General features: G+C 40.8%; 1 protein-coding gene across 6 annotated transcripts in view; it reads right to left on the bottom strand.

Moving 5' to 3' along the window:
* The window catches only part of loxl3b (lysyl oxidase-like 3b), a 55,768-nt gene that overhangs the window by 22,642 nt on the left and 11,298 nt on the right, over positions 1–21,828 (bottom strand). For 3 of the 6 annotated variants that reach the window (XM_036962590.2, XM_036962589.2, XM_090221484.1), the window contains exons 4-6: positions 17,559–17,770; positions 8,192–8,260; positions 2,954–3,004 (exon numbers count right to left, since the gene is read on the bottom strand). In XM_036962590.2, the coding sequence (XP_036818485.2) occupies positions 2,954–3,004; positions 8,192–8,260; positions 17,559–17,770 (332 nt within the window). The remainder of the gene's footprint in view (positions 1–2,953; positions 3,005–8,191; positions 8,261–17,558; positions 17,771–21,828) is intronic. The other 3 variants (XM_036962591.2, XM_090221482.1, XM_090221485.1) reach the window with 1 other exon arrangement.

The raw sequence follows: 21,828 nt of genomic DNA on the forward strand, positions 1-21,828 counted from the left end.
GGAGGAGGAGGAGGAGGAGGAGGAGTGGGGGGGAGGAGGAGGAGTGATGATACAGAAACGACTAACTGGATTTTGGGGTTGGGGTCCATTCCATTTCAATACCAGTCAAATCAGAAATTAAACCAAATTCCAACTCCAAAATGTTCCTCATTCATAGGTATTACAGAGAATTGGAATTCCTGTGTACTTCCTGAATTGACTGGAATTGAAATGGTATTGACCCTGAACCCTGGTGGGCATTATTGGTCCTATCATTGTCAATGTTTTGCTGCTGATACTAAACTTTTCAGTTCTTCATTTGATTGTTGCACCAGACACAGAGTCTGTTTGACCGTCAGCCAATTGCACAATGTACACTGACGAGTATATGTTTATCATTTATCCATTTTTTTAACATATAAACTTAAAAAGCTAGAAAGACATGAATCATTTTTAAGTAGCTTTTCCAACAAAGAAAAAAGATTCAGCTGCATTTGTTGGACGACAAAGCCGGACTTTCACAGAAAACCACTTCTACAAGTCATGTAACCTTTTGGCTTCGTTACAAGACTCATCTTGTCTTAATGTTTGTGTTCAGTACAGCCAAGATCCAACCGAGCATCTGCCTGTTTTCATCCACACATGGACAGGTCATCAGAAAATAACAATTTGTTCTTAGTTGACGTACCAGTATAAATAAAGTTTAAAGAAAGCATCTCACATCTCTTAAACCTGACCGTTTCTGAAACATACACACATCTATAGTAGCCTACCTGGTATGGATCCAATACCCCCAAACTATCCTGCTGTTTCCCTTGACAACAACATTGCTTTCTTTTTTGAACTGATCTGGGCCCGACAGTACAGTACAGAGCAGTATAGAGCAGGTAGAGTTGAACTGATCTGGGCCCGACAGTACAGTACAGTACAGTATAGAGCAGGTAGAGTTGAACTGATCTGGGCCCGACAGTACAGTACAGAGCAGGTAGAGTTGAACTGATCTGGGCCCGACAGTACAGTACAGAGCAGGTAGAGTTGAACTGAACTGGGCCCTACAGTACAGTATAGAGCAGGTAGAGTTGAACTGATCTGGGCCCGACAGTACAGTACAGAGCAGTATAGAGCAGGTAGAGTTGAACTGATCTGGGCCCGACAGTACAGTACAGTATAGAGCAGGTAGAGTTGAACTGATCTGGGCCCGACAGTACAGTACAGAGCAGGTAGAGTTGAACTGATCTGGGCCCGACAGTACAGTACAGAGCAGGTAGAGTTGAACTGAACTGGGCCCTACAGTACAGTATAGAGCAGGTAGAGTTGAACTGAACTGGGCCCGACAGTACAGTATAGAGCAGGTAGAGTTGAACTGATCTGGGCCTGACAGTACAGTACAGAGCAGGTAGAGTTGAACTGATCTGGGCCCGACAGTACAGTACAGAGCAGGTAGAGTTGAACTGATCTGGGCCCGACAGTACAGTATAGAGCAGGTAGAGTTGAACTGATCTGGGCCCGACAGTACAGTACAGTACAGTACAGAGCAGGTAGAGTTGAACTGATCTGGGCCCGACAGTACAGTACAGAGCAGGTAGAGTTGAACTGAACTGGGCCCTACAGTACAGTATAGAGCAGGTAGAGTTGAACTGAACTGGGCCCGACAGTACAGTATAGAGCAGGTAGAGTTGAACTGATCTGGGCCCGACAGTACAGTACAGAGCAGGTAGAGTTGAACTGATCTGGGCCCTACAGTACAGTACAGAGCAGGTAGAGTTGAACTGAACTGGGCCCTACAGTACAGTATAGAGCAGGTAGAGTTGAACTGATCTGGGCCCGACAGTACAGTATAGAGCAGGTAGAGTTGAACTGATCTGGGCCCTACAGTACAGTACAGAGCAGGTAGAATTGAACTGATCCTGGCCCTACAGTACAGAGCATGTATAGAGCAGGTAGAATTGAACTGATCTGGGCCCTACAGTACAGTATAGAGCAGGTAGAATTGAACTGATCTGGGCCCTACAGTACAGAGCAGTATAGAGCAGGTAGAGTTGAACTGATCTGGGCCCTACAGTACAGTACAGAGCAGGTAGAGTTGAACTGAACTGGGCCCTACAGTACAGTACAGTACAGTACAGTATAGAGCAGGTAGAGTTGAACTGAACTGGGCCCTACAGTATAGTATAGAGCAGGTAGAGTTGAACTGATCTGGGCCCTACAGTACAGTATAGAGCAGGTAGAGTTGAACTGAACTGGGCCCTACAGTACAGTACAGTACAGTACAGTATAGAGCAGGTAGAGTTGAACTGAACTGGGCCCTACAGTATAGTATAGAGCAGGTAGAGTTGAACTGAACTGGGCCCTACTGTTGACCAGGGCCCATAGGGTAGTGCACTACTGTTGACCAGGGCCCATAGGGTAGTGCACTACTGTTGACCAGGGCCCATAGGGTAGTGCACTACTGTTGACCAGGGCCCATAGGGTAGTGCACTACTGTTGACCAGGGCCCATAGGGTAGTGCACTACTGTTGACCAGGGCCCACAGGGTAGTGCACTACTGTTGACCAGAGCCCATAGGGTAGTGCACTACTGTTGACCAGGGCCCACAGGATAGTGCACTACTGTTGACCAGGGCCCTATATAGAACACTACTGTTGACCAGGGCCCATAGGGTAGTGCCCTACTGTTGACCAGGGCCCATAGGATAGTGCACTACTGTTGACCAGGGCCCTATATAGAACACTACTGTTGACCAGGGTCCATAGGGTAGTGCACTACTGTTGACCAGGGCCCATAGGGTAGTGTACTACTGGTGACCAGGACCCATATCAGTAGGAGTGCACTGTATATGGAATAGGGTTTAATTTGAGATGCACACTGGTCACAATGCCCAGATGAGCCTGGAAATGAATCAAACTGTCAACAGATACCATTTTATACAGGAGATCATTAAGGGGAAATGTGTTTATTGTCTCAGTCAGTTTACCTTTTCTTTAAACCAGAGGTGAATGGTTTAGCATGAGCTTTAGGTGGCAGCCTGCAAAGTCAACATTGGTTAGGTGATGATGATGATGATGATGATGATGATGGTAAATGCAATGGGAGAAAATTAGAAACACATGTTACATTATGTGTTTTAGTATTATGTGTATTAGTAATATGTGTTTTAGTATTATGTGTTTTAGTATTATGTGTATTAGTATTATGTGTATTAGTATTATGTGTATTAGTATTATTATGTGTATTAGTATTATGTGTATTAGTATTATGTGTATTAGTATTATTATGTGTTTTAGTATTATGTGTTTTAGTATTATGTGTATTAGTATTATGTGTATTAGTATTATGTGTATTAGTATTATTATGTGTTTTAGTATTATGTGTTTTAGTATTATGTGTATTAGTATTATTATGTGTTTTAGTAATATGTGTTTTAGTATTATATGTTTTGGTGTATTAGTATTATGTGTATTAGTATTATGTGTTTTAGTATTATGTGTATTAGTATTATGTGTTTTAGTAATATGTGTATTAGTATTATGTGTATTAGTATTATGTGTTTTGGTGTATTAGTATTATGTGTTTTAGTATTATGTGTATTAGTAATATGTGTTTTAGTATTATGTGTTTTAGTATTATGTGTTTTAGTATTATGTGTTTTAGTATTATGTGTATTAGTATTATTATGTGTTTTAGTATTATGTGTTTTAGTATTATGTGTTTTAGTATTATGTGTATTAGTATTATGTGTTTTAGTATTATGTGTATTAGTATTATGTGTTTTAGTAATATGTGTATTAGTATTATGTGTATTAGTATTATGTGTTTTGGTGTATTAGTATTATGTGTTTTAGTATTATGTGTTTTAGTATTATGTGTTTTAGTATTATGTGTTTTAGTATTATGTGTATTAGTATTATGTGTATTAGTATTATGTGTTTTAGTATTATGTGTCTTAGTATTATGTGTATTAGTATTATTTGTTTTACTATTATGTGTATTAGTATTATGTGTTTTGGTGTATTAGTAATATGTATTTTAGTATAATTTGTTTTATTATTATGTGTATTAGTATTATGTGTTTTAGTATTATGTGTATTAGTATTATGTGTATTAGTATTATGTGTTTTAGTATTATGTGTCTTAGTATTATGTGTATTAGTATTGTGCTTTTTAGTATATGTGTTTTAGTGTTTTAGTATTATGTGTATTAGTATTATGTGTATTAGTATTATGTGTATTAGTATTATGTGTATTAGTAATATGTGTATTAGTATTATGTGTATTAGTAATATGTGTATCAGTATTATGTGTATTAGTATTATGTGTATTAGTAATATGGGTATTAGTATTATGTGTATTAGTATTATGTGTTGTAGTATTATGTGTATTAGTATCATGTGTTTTAGTATCATGTGTTTTAGTAATATGTGTATTAGTAATATGTGTATTAGTAATATGTGTATTAGTAATATGTGTATTAGTAATATGTGTATTAGTAATATGTGTATTAGGATTATGTGTTTTAGTATGATGTGTTTTAGTATTATGTGTATTAGTAATATGTGTTTTAGTATTATGTGTTTTAGTATTATGTGTTTTAGTATTATGTGTATTAGTATTATTATGTGTTTTAGTATTATGTGTTTTAGTATTATGTGTTTTAGTATTATGTGTATTAGTATTATGTGTTTTAGTATTATGTGTATTAGTATTATGTGTTTTAGTAATATGTGTATTAGTATTATGTGTATTAGTATTATGTGTTTTGGTGTATTAGTATTATGTGTTTTAGTATTATGTGTTTTAGTATTATGTGTTTTAGTATTATGTGTTTTAGTATTATGTGTATTAGTATTATTTGTTTTACTATTATGTGTATTAGTATTATGTGTTTTTGTGTATTAGTAATATGTATTTTAGTATAATTTGTTTTATTATTATGTGTATTAGTATTATGTGTTTTAGTATTATGTGTATTAGTATTATGTGTATTAGTATTATGTGTTTTAGTATTATGTGTATTAGTAATATGTGTTTTAGTATTATGTGTCTTAGTATTATGTGTATTAGTATTGTGCTTTTTAGTATATGTGTTTTAGTGTTTTAGTATTATGTGTATTAGTATTATGTGTATTAGTATTATGTGTATTAGTATTATGTGTATTAGTAATATGTGTATTAGTATTATGTGTATTAGTAATATGTGTATCAGTATTATGTGTATTAGTATTATGTGTATTAGTAATATGGGTATTAGTATTATGTGTTTTAGTATTATGTGTATTAGTAATATGTGTTTTAGTATTATGTGTTTTAGTATTATGTGTTTTAGTATTATGTGTTTTAGTATTATGTGTATTAGTATTATTATGTGTTTTAGTATTATGTGTTTTAGTATTATGTGTTTTAGTATTATGTGTATTAGTATTATGTGTTTTAGTATTATGTGTATTAGTATTATGTGTTTTAGTAATATGTGTATTAGTATTATGTGTATTAGTATTATGTGTTTTGGTGTATTAGTATTATGTGTTTTAGTATTATGTGTTTTAGTATTATGTGTTTTAGTATTATGTGTTTTAGTATTATGTGTATTAGTATTATTTGTTTTACTATTATGTGTATTAGTATTATGTGTTTTGGTGTATTAGTAATATGTATTTTAGTATAATTTGTTTTATTATTATGTGTATTAGTATTATGTGTTTTAGTATTATGTGTATTAGTATTATGTGTATTAGTATTATGTGTTTTAGTATTATGTGTCTTAGTATTATGTGTATTAGTATTGTGCTTTTTAGTATATGTGTTTTAGTGTTTTAGTATTATGTGTATTAGTATTATGTGTATTAGTATTATGTGTATTAGTATTATGTGTATTAGTAATATGTGTATTAGTATTATGTGTATTAGTAATATGTGTATCAGTATTATGTGTATTAGTATTATGTGTATTAGTAATATGGGTATTAGTATTATGTGTATTAGTATTATGTGTTGTAGTATCATGTGTTTTAGTAATATGTGTATTAGTAATATGTGTATTAGTAATATGTGTATTAGTAATATGTGTATTAGTAATATGTGTATTAGGATTATGTGTTTTAGTATGATGTGTTTTAGTATTATGTGTATTAGTAATATGTGTTTTAGTATTATGTGTTTTAGTATTATGTGTATTAGTATTATGTGTTTTAGTATTATGTGTATTAGTATTATGTGTATTAGTATTATGTGTTTTAGTATTATGTGTATTAGTAATATGTGTTTTAGTATTATGTGTCTTAGTATTATGTGTATTAGTATTGTGCTTTTTAGTATATGTGTTTTAGTGTTTTAGTATTATGTGTATTAGTATTATGTGTATTAGTATTATGTGTATTAGTATTATGTGTATTAGTAATATGTGTATTAGTATTATGTGTATTAGTAATATGTGTATCAGTATTATGTGTATTAGTATTATGTGTATTAGTAATATGGGTATTAGTATTATGTGTTTTAGTATTATGTGTATTAGTAATATGTGTTTTAGTATTATGTGTTTTAGTATTATGTGTTTTAGTATTATGTGTATTAGTATTATTATGTGTTTTAGTATTATGTGTTTTAGTATTATGTGTTTTAGTATTATGTGTATTAGTATTATGTGTTTTAGTATTATGTGTATTAGTATTATGTGTTTTAGTAATATGTGTATTAGTATTATATTATGTGTATTAGTATTATGTGTATTAGTAATATGTGTATTAGTATTATGTGTATTAGTAATATGTGTATCAGTATTATGTGTATTAGTATTATGTGTATTAGTAATATGGGTATTAGTATTATGTGTTTTAGTATTATGTGTATTAGTAATATGTGTTTTAGTATTATGTGTTTTAGTATTATGTGTTTTAGTATTATGTGTTTTAGTATTATGTGTATTAGTATTATTATGTGTTTTAGTATTATGTGTTTTAGTATTATGTGTTTTAGTATTATGTGTATTAGTATTATGTGTTTTAGTATTATGTGTATTAGTATTATGTGTTTTAGTAATATGTGTATTAGTATTATGTGTTTTAGTAATATGTGTATTAGTATTATGTGTATTAGTTTTATGTGTTTTAGTATCATGTGTTTTAGTAATATGGGTATTAGTATTATGTGTATTAGTATTATGTGTATTAGTGTGGTGTAGTAGTATTATTTGTATTAGTATTATGTGTATTAGTATTATTTGTATTAGTAATATGTGTTTTAGTAATATGTGTATTAGTATTATGTGTATTAGTATTATTTGTATTAGTAATATGTGTTTTAGTAATATGTGTTTTAGTATTATGTATATTAGTATTATGTGTATTAGTATTGTGTATTAGTATGATCTGTATTAGTATTGTGTATTAGTATTATGTGTATTAGTATGATGTGTATTAGTATTATGTGTATTAGTAGTATTATGTGTATTAGTATTATGTGTATTAGTATTATGTGTATTAGTATGTGTTCTAGCACACCATTCAGCAGACGCTAGCTGAGCAATGCAACACTTTATAGCCTATAAAGTGATGGATATGTCATGTTCCAGTCCTGATGCCAAAAAGTTGTAGTTCAAAATGTTGAACTAGAGACGCAGACTCAAACATCAGAGGGCAGATTGACATCAATCACATTAAATGTTATTTTCAGAAGGACTTCCTGACACAGCTGTCCGGAGGCACCTTAATTGGATAGGTTGGGCTCAAAGTAATGGCTGGAACGGAATCAATGGAATGGTATTGAACACATCAAACACATGTTTTCCATACATTTGATGCCATTCCATCTACTCCACTCCGGATGTTACTATGAGCCGTCCTCATTTCAGCAGCCTCCTGTGCTTCCTTAGAATCCTTTTATCTTAAACAAAATGTAGTGGTTTAAAATGTCAGATCAATCTGCAGTCCTATTTTGTTGAGTTGCATTTCTGTGACTAGGAAGTTATTATTTTTTTTTTGCAGTTAGATGAACACAACAACATATTTGTGCTAGAATGAGTAAACAAGTGAATTCAAACCAGCTGGGTAGAAACAACATCTAAACTAATGTTCTATAAAATGACTAAAGCAACGACCACTACAGGTAACCCACTGTCAGACACCCAGGCCCAGTTCCAAATGGAACCCTATTCCCTACATAGTGCACTACATAGGGAATAGGATGGGGGGGACAGTGGGTTGTTTTCCTGATATACCTGGCACCAGCAGAAACCTTAACCTTGGCTCTGGCTTCTCTCTCAGCTGCTCTCTTTCCCAGACGGGCTCTGCAACGGCAAACAGCAACACGACATCACACAGAGATATTGGTGAGGCAGAGGCACAGAGACAGAGACAGAGGCAGAGGCAGAGGCAGAGGCAGAGGCAGAGGCAGAGGCAGAGGCAGAGACAGAGACAGAGGCAGAGGCAGAGAGACAGAGACAGAGAGACAGAGACAGAGAGACAGAGACAGACAGACAGAGAGAGAGACAGACAGAGAGACAGACAGAGAGACAGACAGACAGACAGACAGACAGACAGACAGACAGACAGACAGACAGACAGACAGACAGACAGACAGATAGACAGACAGATATAACTGCCCTGATCCCAGACAGTGTGGGATAGCTGTGGTCAGGTTAAGAGGAAATGTAACAGGAGAGGACAGTTCTGTTAAGTATACCACTATACTATTAAGTTATACTATGTTACATTACTTTTGCAGAGATATTTCAAGCATTAATGTGTACACTATTGTATACAGAAGTGTGTGTGGACACCCCTTCAAATTAGTGGATTCGGCTATTTCAGCCACACACGTTGCTGACAGGTGTATAAAAGTTGCCCCCCCCCCCTCAGTCTGTCTCCATTTGTAAAATCTGAGGTGCCGGTATGAGGAAAATGAGGTAAATATTATACTACATGTTTGAATGACTTTGGACTCGTTCCCCTAGATAGGCCAGCCAGTATATTATACATTTCTCAAAGGTATTGTTATGAAACCACTGCATGAGAAAAGGGGTCCTTCAGTTGGTTACACTATACACACACTGTACGTTCCAGAAACACTTGTTTAAAATGATAATTGACCGTTATATTTGGAAAAGCCTGTATTTTTTTCCCCCTGTCTTTAAATACCTCTCCATGAAAACCCCCCCTCCAAAACACGACAGAGAATCTTCTACTAGACGGAACAGACCTGGAGGGTCAGTACAAACAGGAAACAGACAGGAAGAAAACAGGAAATGAGACAAGCAGCCGGACAGTTAGAATATACGTCTCAAATGGGACCCTATTCTCCATACGGGAAAGAAAGCCCTCTTCTCCTTATGGGAAAGCCCTATTATCACAACTGGAAAGCCTTATTCTCCCTTCAGGAAAGTCCTCTTCTCCCTATGGGAAAGCCCTATTCTCCATATGGGAAAGAAAGCCCTCTTCTCCTTATGGGAAAGCCCTATTATCACAACTGGAAAGCCTTATTCTCCCTTCAGGAAAGTCCTCTTCTCCCTATGGGAAAGCCCTATTCTCCCTTCAGGAAAGCCCTATTCTCTGTATGGGAAAGAAAGCCTTCTTCTCCTTATGGGAAAGCCCTATTCTCACAACTGGATAGCCTTATTCTCCCTACAGGAAAGCCCTATTCTCCCCATGGGAAAGAAAGCCCTCTGGTGTTCCTTTTGTCCAGGTGGGAAAGGGAAAGCCCTATTCTACCTATGGGAAAGCCCTCTTCTACCTATGGGAAAGCCCTCTTCTACCTATGGGAAAACCCTCTTCTCCCTACGGGAAAGCCCTATTCTCCTACGGGAAAGCACTATTCTCCCTGAGGTACAAAGAGAAAAAGCAGATATTAACATACTCAGCTACTGTACTACTGGGCTACCTGGCTATTGGGCTACTGGGCTACCTGGCTACTGGGCTACCTGGCTATTGGACTACTGGACTACCTGGCTACTGGGCTACCTGGCTATTGGACTACTGGGCTACTGGACTACCTGGCTATTGGACTACTCGACTCCTTGAACGCTCTAAAAATAAAAGTAATATATCCTGTTTTTGCCCAATAGTCTCATAAATCTCAACATTAGGGTGACCAGGGACAACTCAGGTCATGGTCCTCATCATGTTGCTGCTGTGGTACTCTGCTGTGGTACTCTGCTGCGGTACTCTGCTGTAGTACTCTGCTGTGGTACTCTGCTGCGGTACTCTGCTGCTGCTGTGGTACTCTGCTGCGGTACTCTGCTGCGGTACTCTGCTGCTGTGGTACTCTGCTGCTGCTGTGGTACTCTGCTGTGGTACTCTGCTGCTGCTGTGGTACTCTGCTGTGGTACTCTGCTGCGGTACTCTGCTGCGGTACTCTGCTGCGGTACTCTGCTGCGGTACTCTGCTGTGGTACTCTGCTGTGGTACTCTGCTGCGGTACTCTGCTGCGGTACTCTGCTGTGGTACTCTGCTGCGGTACTCTGCTGCGGTACTCTGCTGCTGCTGTGGTACTCTGCTGCGGTACTCTGCTGCGGTACTCTGCTGTGGTACTCTGCTGCGGTACTCTGCTGTGGTACTCTGCTGTGGTACTCTGCTGCGGTACTCTGCTGCGGTACTCTGCTGTGGTACTCTGCTGCGGTACTCTGCTGCGGTACTCTGCTGCGGTACTCTGCTGCGGTACTCTGCTGCTGCTGTGGTACTCTGCTGTGGTACTCTGCTGTGGTACTCTGCTGCGGTACTCTGCTGCGGTACTCTGCTGTGGTACTCTGCTGTGGTACTCTGCTGTGGTACTCTGCTGCGGTACTCTGCTGCGGTACTCTGCTGCGGTACTCTGCTGCGGTACTCTGCTGTGGTACTCTGCTGCTGCTGTGGTACTCTGCTGTGGTACTCTGCTGTGGTACTCTGCTGTGGTACTCTGCTGCGGTACTCTGCTGTGCTACTCTGCTGTGCTACTCTGCTGTGCTACTCTGCTGTGGTACTCTGCTGCTGCTGTGGTACTCTGCTGTGGTACTCTGCTGTGGTACTCTGCTGTGGTACTCTGCTGTGGTACTCTGCTGTGGTACTCTGCTGCTGCTGTGGTACTCTGCTGTGGTACTCTGCTGCGGTACTCTGCTGCGGTACTCTGCTGCTGCTGTGGTACTCTGCTGTGGTACTCTGCTGCTGCTGTGGTACTCTGCTGTGGTACTCTGCTGCGATACTCTGCTGTGGTACTCTGCTGTGGTACTCTGCTGCGGTACTCTGCTGCTGCTGTGGTACTCTGCTGTGGTACTCTGCTGCGATACTCTGCTGTGGTACTCTGCTGTGGTACTCTGCTGCGGTACTCTGCTGCTGCTGTGGTACTCTGCTGCTGCTGTGGTACTCTGCTGTGGTACTCTGCTGTGGTACTCTGCTGTGGTACTCTGCTGCGATACTCTGCTGCGATACTCTGCTGTGGTACTCTGCTGCGGTACTCTGCTGTGGTACTCTGCTGTGGTACTCTGCTGCGGTACTCTGCTGCGGTACTCTGCTGTGGTACTCTGCTGTGGTATTCTGCTGTGGTACTCTGCTGCTGCTGTGGTACTCTGCTGCTGCTGTGGTACTCTGCTGTGGTACTCTGCTGCTGCTGTGGTACTCTGCTGTGGTACTCTGCTGCGGTACTCTGCTGCTGCTGTGGTACTCTGCTGTGGTACTCTGCTGCGGTACTCTGCTGCTGCTGTGGTACTCTGCTGTGGTACTCTGCTGTGGTACTCTGCTGCGGTACTCTGCTGCTGCTGTGGTACTCTGCTGTGGTACTCTGCTGCGGTACTCTGCTGCTGCTGTGGTACTCTGCTGTGGTACTCTGCTGCGGTAAACTCAGGGCCCTATCAGAGTTTTTCCTGGTCAGTTCAGGTCAGTTCAGGTCAGTTCAGGGCCCTGCTCATAAAGCCATCTGGCTGCTACAGTGGTGTCGGTGTGATGAAAACATTCAGCACACAGAATTCAAAAATCCTTACTTCCTGACACATAATATCTCATTCCAACTGAACAGACCAACTTTTACAGCAGGTTATATTCTAATGAAAATATAGTGTTGAGCTGTGAGGAAGGTAGACACTGTTCCCAGACAACACATTCTTCAGAAGAATGTGAATATTGAGAGGAGCCAAGACACTGACAGGAAATATTAGCATCACGTTACTGAGCCTGACCTAAATTAACCTGGGCCTGTATTCATAAAGCCTCTCAGTGCAGGAGCGCTGATCTAGGATCAGGTCCCCCCCTTGTTCATGTAATATTACCCATTCTGATCTAAAAGTCTAAACAGATCCTAGATCAGTGCTCCTACTCTGATAAACTTTATGAATATGGGCCCTGACCTCCTTATAATAAACCAAGACTGTCAGTTCATCCTGAGTTACAGCAGACTGATAGCTACAGGATTACAGCAGACTGATGGCTACAGGATTACAGCAGACTGATGGCTACAGGATTACAGCAGACTGATAGCTACAGGATTACAGCAGACTGATAGCTACAGGATTACAGCAGACTGATAGCTACAGGATTACAGCAGACTGATGGCTACAGGATTACAGCAGACTGATAGCTACAGGATTACAGCAGACTGATAGCTACAGGATTACAGCAGACTGATAGCTACATGATTACAGCAGACTGATAGCTACAGGATTACAGCAGACTGATAGCTACATGATTACAGCAGATTGATAGCTACATGATTACAGCAGATTGATAGCTACAGGATTACAGTAGACTGATAGCTACAGTATTATAGCAGACTGATAGCTACAGTATTACAGCAGACTGATAGCTACTGACAGCTACTTGGCTCACTTGGATAGTCTCCCATTGCAGGCAGTCAGTGTCTGCATTCCAAAGGGTTCTCTCTGTGTTCTGGACTTGGGCCTAATCATCGACCCATTTCCCCTTCCTGAATCACTGCATCGCCCTTCGGTCAGTCAGAGAGAGCAGAGTCTCAGTCGTCATACACCACTGAGAGATAAGACACCATGTGCCTTCACACGGGATGACACGGGATGGGAGGAAGACCTTATTAATGGAGGACGGCCCAGACTGACGATCTCTGTCTGTCTGCCTGCCGTCAATCTGGAGGAGAAGTGTTATATTGGGAAAAGAAACCGGAGGGCTCACAGCCCACCATTTAAAATCAGAGTCCATATGTTCCCTAACACCTTTAAATTCCATAACACCTTTAAATTCCATAACACCGTTTTATTCCATAACACCGTCATATTCCATAAGACCTTTATATTCCATAACACCTTTATATTCCATAACACCTTTATATTCCATAACACCGTCATATTCTGTAACACTGAGCTAAGCAGGGTTGGTCCTGGTTGGTCCCTGGATGGGAGACCAGATGCTGCTGGAAGTGGTGTTGAAGGGCCTGTAAGAGGAACTCTTTCCTCTGGTCTAGAAGAATATCCCAATGCCCCAGACACTGCCCTGCGTAGGGTGCTGTCTTTCGGATGGGACGTTAAACGGGTGTCCTGACTCTCTGAGGTCATTAAAGATCCCATGGCACTTATTGTAAGAGTAGGGGTGTTAACCCCGGTGTCCTGGCTAAATTCTCAATCTGGCCCTCAAACCATCACGGTCACCTAATCATCCCCAGTTTACAATTGGCTCATTCATCCCCCTCCTCTCCTCTGTAACTATTCCCCAGGTCGTTGCTGTAAATGAGAATGTGTTCTCAGTCAACTTACCTGGTAAAATGAGGGTTAAATAAAAAATAACAAAATAAACATTTGTATTAAGATTTGAACTTTGCCTGAAGGAGTGGGAGGTTTTTGATGTATTAATATGTTGTATGATGTTGGGATTTAATTGTTGGCTATTACAAAATTAAAGTTAATTGTATTTGCATTATTTTCTTAATTAATTCATTATTTTCTTAATATTTTTTTTGTAAATGCAATACGCCAGTAAAAGTCAAACACAAGTGGTTGGTGGTACCTTCATTGGGAAGGACGGGCTTGTGTTAATGACTGGAGCGGAATAGGTGGAACGGCATCAAACACGTCAAACACATGGAAACCATGGAAACCACGTGTGTGATACCGTTCCACCTATTCCGCTCCAGTCATTAACATGAGCCCGTCCTCCCCTAGGGTGCCACCAAGCAATGGGCTCGTGTTAATGACTGGAGCGGAATGGGTGGAACGGTATCAAACACATGGTTTCCATGGTTCCCATGTTTTTGATGTGTTTGGGGAGGACGGGCTCGTGTTAATGACTGGAGCGGAATAGGTGGAACGGCATCAAACACGTCAAACACATGGAAACCATGGAAACCACGTGTTTGATACCGTTCCACCCATTCCGCTCCAGTCATTAACACGAGCCCGTCCTCCCCAAACACATCAAACACATGGGAACCATGGAAACCATGTGTTTGATACCGTTCCACCCATTCCGCTCCAGTCATTAACACGAGCCCGTCCTCCCCAAACACATCAAACACATGGGAACCATGGAAACCATGTGTTTGATACCGTTCCACCCATTCCGCTCCAGTCATTACCACGAGCCCGTCCTCCCCAAACACATCAAACACATGGGAACCATGGAAACCACGTGTTTGATACCGTTCCACCCATTCCGCTCCAGTCATTACCACGAGCCCGTCCTCCCCAAACACATCAAACACATGGGAACCATGGAAACCATGCGTTTGATACCGTTCCACCCATTCCGCTCCAGTCATTAACACGAGCCCGTCCTCCCCTAGGGTGCCACCAAGCAACGGGCTCGTGTTAATGACTGGAACGGAGTAGTTGGAACGGCATCAAACACATCAGACACATGGTTTCCTTGCCATTCCATTCGATACCATTCCAGCCATTATTATGAGCCGTTCTTCCCCCCATCACCAACTTCCTGTGATGTCAAACTTTTCTTTCCTTTCAACAACTCCTTCTGGTAAGAGTCCAGAATCCTCCAATCGGTCGCTAGAGTGACTAAGGACATTTAAAAACAGGACAATGTTGAAAATAGTTATGGCAACGTTCATAATGTATAAGTCGGTCAGATCCCCCTGTTCCAGAACATTCTGTTATTCCGCTGCGGTGCATTAACGATTACACGTTATTAACATTCCTCTTCTGTTGCCTACTATTAATATTATCAGCTAGTCTGATTTTATCTCAAAGTTCCAACGCAATAATATATTCCAGCCTTTTAGCCAATGGTGAATAAGTGGCCTGCGGGAGTCTAGGGTTCTAAGCCAATGAAACACAGCTGTACCGCTGCCAGCATAGGGTTTGAAAAGCGAACCACTTCTCTTTCAGAACTCTCTTACATTTCATCTCTATTTCTCTCTATCCAATAAACACACAAAGACTTAAAATATATATCCAGGGTAATAAAAGCATTCTAGTCTAGACTCTAGAGACTATTCATCCAACTATCATTTACAAGGGACTGGGTTTCCCTTTGTAGTCAGTAATATTTTTCAAGCCCTGCCACATCTGACAAGCATCAGAGCCTGTGTAGTAGGATTCAATCTTAGTCCTGTATTGACGCTTTGCCTGTTTGATGGTTCGCCTGAGGGCGTAGCGAGATTTCTTATACAGGAAGCGTCCGGATTAGTGTCCCGCACCTTGAAAGCGGCAGCTCTACCCTTTAACTCGATGAGGATGTTGCCTGTAATCCATGGTTTCTGGTTTGGAAATGCACGTGCGGTGACTGTGGGGACGACGTCGTCGATGCACTTATTGATGAAGCCGGTGACTGAGGTGGTGTATTCCTCAATGCCATTGGATGAATCCCTGAACATATTCCAGTCTGTGCTAGCAAAACAGTCCTGTAGCGTAGTATCAAAGTCATCTGACCACTTCCGTATTGAGCAAGTCACTGGTACTTCCTGCTTTAGTTTTTGCTCGTAAGCAGGAATCAGGAGGATGGAATTCTGGTCAGATTTGCCAAATGGAGACAGCTGTATATTATCAGTGTCGTCGTTCAGCCACGTCTCGGTGAAACATAAGATATTACAGTTTTGAATGTCCCGTTGGTAGGACAGTCTTAGTAGATCGTCCAGTTTGTTTTACAATGACGTTGACCAATAATACAAGGTACCGTTGGCAAATTCCTTCCCCTCCATCTTTTCCTCATGCTGATGAAGGGGATTTGGGACTTGTCTTGACAAAGCAGTATATCCTTCACTTCGGACTCATTAAAGAAAACATCTTTGTCCAGTTCGAGGTGAGTAATCACAGTTCTGATGTCCAGAAGCTCTTTTCGGTCATAAGAGACGGTAGCAGCAACATTATGTACAAAACTAGTTAAAAACAATTTGAAAAAACAGAATGTAGCGATCACAATATAGTAGCCATATGTAGGAAAACCAAAGCTCCAAAGGCTGGGCCTAATCTAGTGTATAAGAGGTCAGGCTGGGCCTAATATAGTGTATAAGAGGACAGGCTGGTTCTAATATAGTGTATAAGAGGTCATGCAATACGTTTTGTAGTGATTTCTATGTTGATGATGTAAAGAATATATGTTGGTCTGTGGTGAGTAATGAGGAGCAACCAGACGCTGCTGGTCTGTGGTGTGCAATGAGGAGCAACCAGACGCTGCTGGTCTGTGGTGTGTAATGAGGAGCAACCAGACGCTGCTGGTCTGTGGTGTGCAATGAGGAGCAACCAGACGCTGCTGGTCTGTGGTGTGCAATGAGGAGCAACCAGACGCTGCTGGTCTGTGGTGAGTAATGAGGAGCAACCAGACGCTGCTGGTCTGTGGTGTGTAATGAGGAGCAACCAGACGCTGCTGGTCTGTGGTGAGTAATGAGGAGCAACCAGACGCTGCTGGTCTGTGGTGTGTAATGAGGAGCAAACAGAAGTTGCACTTGACACATTTATGAAATTGTTTATCCCAGTTACTAATAAGCATGCACCCATTAAGAAAATGACTGTAAAAACTGTTAAATCCTCATGGATTGATGAGGAATTAAAAAATTGTATGGTTGAGGGGGATGAGGCAAAAGGAATGTCAAATAAGTCTGGCTGCACAACCGATGGGCAACCTGAATGCAAATTGAGAAATCAGGTGACCAAACTGAATAAAAAAGATGAAGAAACTACACTATGAAACAAAGATAAATCACTTAATGAATGATAGTAAAAAGATTTGCAGCACCTTCAATGAAATTCTGAGAAAAAAAAGGCTAACTCAGCTCCGTCATTCATTGAATCAGACGGCTCCTTCATCACAAAGCCCACTGATATTGCCAACTACTTTAATGATTATTATTTAACTATTATTTACCTATATTATTAATGATTATTTCATTGGCAAGATAAGCAAACTTAGGGATGACATGCCAACAACAAACTCTGACACCTCACATCCAAGTAGATCTGAACAAATTATGGAAGACAAGAATTGTACTTTTGAACGCTGTAAAGTGAGTGTGAAAGAGGTGAACATTTTGTTGTTGTCTATCAACAATGACAAACCACCTGGGGTCTGACAATCTGGATGGAAAATTACTGAGGGATAATAGCAGACGACATTGTCACTCCTATTTGCCATATCGTCAATTTAAGCCTACTATGTAGATATTAGAATATATTCCCTGGTATGAGTGAATCCCTCTACCCTGACTTACTTGTAGAAGTTCCTGTTGACCTTTCTCTCATGGGGGAACCCCAGCATACCACAGATGACCCGAGTGTTTGTGGGGGTCCACCCCACATCACAGATCTGGGCCCAGCCGTCCTTGTACTTAATCTCTACCACGCCCTCGGTGACGGGCATCTTTTTGGTGGGCACCACCGAGCGCAGACGCACCTCCTCCACCCTGTCCTCATCCACCTGCACCTGTAAAGGGGTCAGAGGTTAGAGGTTAGGTCTCAGACAGTGGAGGTTGCTGATGGGGGAGGACGGACTCAAAATAACGGCTGAAACGGAGCGAACGGAATGGCATCAAAACATGAAAACCACGGAAACCATGGAAACCATGAAAACCACGGAAACCATGGAAACCATGTGTTTGATACCATTCCCCTTATTCCACTACAGCCATTAACATGAGCCCATCCTCCCCAAATGAAGGTGCCACCAACCTCCTGTGGTCTCAGAGGTTATGGGTCAAGGTTATACGGGTCATGCAGACACACCTCCTCCACCTGAACCTGTAGCAAGGGGTCAGGGGTCATACAGATGCACCTCCTCCACCTGAACCTGTAGCAAGGGGTCAGGGGTCATACAGATGCACCTCCTCCACCTTGCTCTCGTCCACCTACACCTATAACGAGGCGGTCAGGGGTCGTAGTTCATACAGGGGTTATACAGAGTGCTGTGGTGTCACCTATGACCCGACGTGACCCCCTCAGAGCAATATAACTTTGTGAGGCCTGATCCACCGTCCTGACTCGTTCTGTGACAGAAACACAACGTGCTCTCTCCTGATCCGTACGGTCCCGGTGGTACGTAGCCGGATGCCAGATCTGCTTCTGCTGTCAAGTGGACCATCAGAGTTTCTCGTGGTGTGAATGACATCACTGAAGAAAGATTGAGACATACGGAACATTTCCCCCCCACACACACACACACACACACAGACGTCTTCACACTGATGTCACTGATGTCACACAGACACAGCATAGATGGAAAAGAAAAACGCCATTCAATGGGCGTTTCACGGAGTGCATGCCATAACAGGTCTGTCATAATATGTGATTTATGTGCCAATTCACAGGATCCTAATTTTTTGCTCTATGCAAATATATTGTCAGTTGTATGCTTTAATCGCATGTTTAGAATGAATTTATACTGCGGGAAGCAAGCATGATGTTCAGAAACCAAGGCTGCTTGGGAGTCACATTGTGGTGGTTAGTGTCATATTGGTTTGACAGATACAATGATATCTTCCATTAGGCTATCACACAGAAACCTGAGCAGAGCAGGGGAGCTACAACTGACATATCGCTAGACGGGAGTGTTAAAGATGTCAGGGTTAAATCTACGAAAACCCAGATGAAGACGAAGAAACAAACGCAGTAAATATCATGGATGTTGATGATCACGCATACACCAACGAAAAGCCCCACAGAATGGTGTTCAACAAGTATCAGTATCCCATCAAGCCCCACAGAATGATGGTGCTCAACAAGTAACAGTATCCCATCAAGCCCCACAGAATGATGGTGCTCAACAAGTAACAGTATCCCATCAAGCCCCACAGAATGATGGTGCTCAACAAGTAACAGTATCCCATCAAGCCCCACAGAATGATGGTGCTCAATAAGTAACAGTATCCCATCAAGCCCCACAGAATGATGGTGCTCAATAAGTAACAGTATCCCATCAAGCCCCACAGAATGATGGTGCTCAATAAGTAACAGTATCCCATCAAGCCCCACAGAATGATGGTGCTCAATAAGTAACAGTATCCCATCAAGCCCCACAGAATGATGATGTTCAACAAGTAACAGTATCCCATCAAGCCCCACAGAATGATGGTGCTCAACAAGTAACAGTATCCCATCAAGCCCCACAGAATGATGGTGCTCAACAAGTAACATTATCCCATCAAGCCCCACAGAATGATGATGTTCAATAAGTAACAGTATCCCATCAAGCCCCACAGAATGATGGTGCTCAATAAGTAACAGTATCCCATCAAGCCCCACAGAATGATGGTGCTCAACAAGTAACAGTATCCCATCAAGCCCCACAGAATGATGATGTTCAATAAGTAACAGTATCCCATCAAGCCCCACAGAATGATGGTGCTCAATAAGTAACAGTATCCCATCAAGCCCCACAGAATGATGGTGCTCAATAAGTAACAGTATCCCATCAAGCCCCACAGAATGATGGTGCTCAACAAGTAACAGTATCCCATCAAGCCCCACAGAATGATGATGTTCAATAAGTAACAGTATCCCATCAAGCCCCACAGAATGATGGTGCTCAATAAGTAACAGTATCCCATCAAGCCCCACAGAATGATGATGTTCAACAAGTAACAGTATCCCATCAAGCCCCACAGAATGATGGTGCTCAACAAGTAACAGTATCCCATCAAGCCCCACAGAATGATGATGTTCAATAAGTAACAGTATCCCATCAAGCCCCACAGAATGATGGTGCTCAATAAGTAACAGTATCCCATCAAGCCCCACAGAATGATGGTGCTCAATAAGTAACAGTATCCCATCAAGCCCCACAGAATGATGGTGCTCAACAAGTAACAGCATCCCATCAAGCCCCACAGAATGATGGTGCTCAACAAGTAACAGTATCCCATCAAGCCCCACAGAATGATGGTGCTCAATAAGTAACAGTATCCCATCAAGCCCCACAGAATGATGGTGCTCAATAAGTAACAGTATCCCATCAAGCCCCACAGAATGATGGTGCTCAATAAGTAACAGTATCCCATCAAGCCCCACAGAATGATGGTGCTCAATAAGTAACAGTATCCCATCAAGCCCCACAGAATGATGGTGCTCAATAAGTAACAGTATCCCATCAAGCCCCACAGAATGATGGTGCTCAACAAGTAACAGCATCGTGGAGAATTATTCTCAATGCTTGAAACTGAACTCAAATACTACGTTTAAAGTTTGGTTAAACACTAAAATGGTTAATGAAGTGGGGGGGGCTGTTAATGTTTTGACCCCTAGTTGCACCACACTCTACCAAACCATCTGGCTGGTCAATGTGAACATGTGTGTTTTAAACTGTAGAGCTGTGTGGTTTAAACTGTAGTGCTGTGTGGTTTAAACTGTAGTGCTGTGTGGTTTAAACTGTAGTGCTGTGTGGTTTAAACTGTAGTGCTGTGTGGTTTAAACTGTAGTGCTGTGTGGTTTAAACTGTAGAGCTGTGTGGTTTAAACTGTAGTGCTGTGTGGTTTAAACTGTAGAGCTGTGTGGTTTAAACTGTAGAGCTGTGTGGTTTAAACTGTAGTGCTGTGTGGTTTAAACTGTAGAGCTGTGTGGTTTAAACTGTAGTGCTGTGTGGTTTAAACTGTAGAGCTGTGTGGTTTAAACTGTAGTGCTGTGTGGTTTAAACTGTAGAGCTGTGTGGTTTAAACTGTAGAGCTGTGTGGTTTAAACTGTAGAGCTGTGTGGTTTAAACTGTAGAGCTGTGTGGTTTAAACTGTAGAGCTGTGTGGTTTAAACTGTAGTGCTGTGTGGTTTAAACTGTAGTGCTGTGTGGTTTAAACTGTAGTGCTGTGTGGTTTAAACTGTAGTGCTGTGTGGTTTAAATTGTAGAGCTGTGTGTTTTAAACTGTAGTGCTGTGTGGTTTAAACTGTAGAGCTGTGTGGTTTAAACTGTAGAGCTGTGTGGTTTAAACTGTAGTGCTGTGTGGTTTAAACTGTAGTGCTGTGTGGTTTAAACTGTTGAGCTGTGTGGTTTAAACTGTAGAGCTGTGTGGTTTAAACTGTAGAGCTGTGTGGTTTAAACTGTAGAGCTGTGTGGTTTAAACTGTACTGCTGTGTGGTTTAAACAGTAGAGCTGTGTGGTTTAAACTGTAGTGCTGTGTGGTTTAAACTGTAGAGCTGTGTGGTTTAAACTGTAGAGCTGTGTGGTTTAAACTGTAGTGCTGTGTGGTTTAAACTGTAGAGCTGTGTGGTTTAAACTGTAGAGCTGTGTGGTTTAAACTGTAGTGCTGTGTGGTTTAAACTGTAGTGCTGTGTGGTTTAAACTGTAGTGCTGTGTGGTTTAAACTGTAGAGCTGTGTGTTTTAAACTGTAGTGCTGTGTGGTTTAAACTGTAGTGCTGTGTGGTTTAAACTGTAGAGCTGTGTGGTTTAAACTGTTGAGCTGTGTGGTTTAAACTGTAGAGCTGTGTGGTTTAAACTGTACTGCTGTGTGGTTTAAACTGTAGAGCTGTGTGGTTTAAACTGTACTGCTGTGTGGTTTAAA

The sequence above is a fragment of the Oncorhynchus mykiss genome, chromosome 25 (assembly GCF_057628025.1).
Source record: "Oncorhynchus mykiss isolate SJ-2025 chromosome 25, ASM5762802v1, whole genome shotgun sequence".
NCBI classification, from domain to species: Eukaryota; Metazoa; Chordata; class Actinopteri; order Salmoniformes; family Salmonidae; genus Oncorhynchus; species Oncorhynchus mykiss.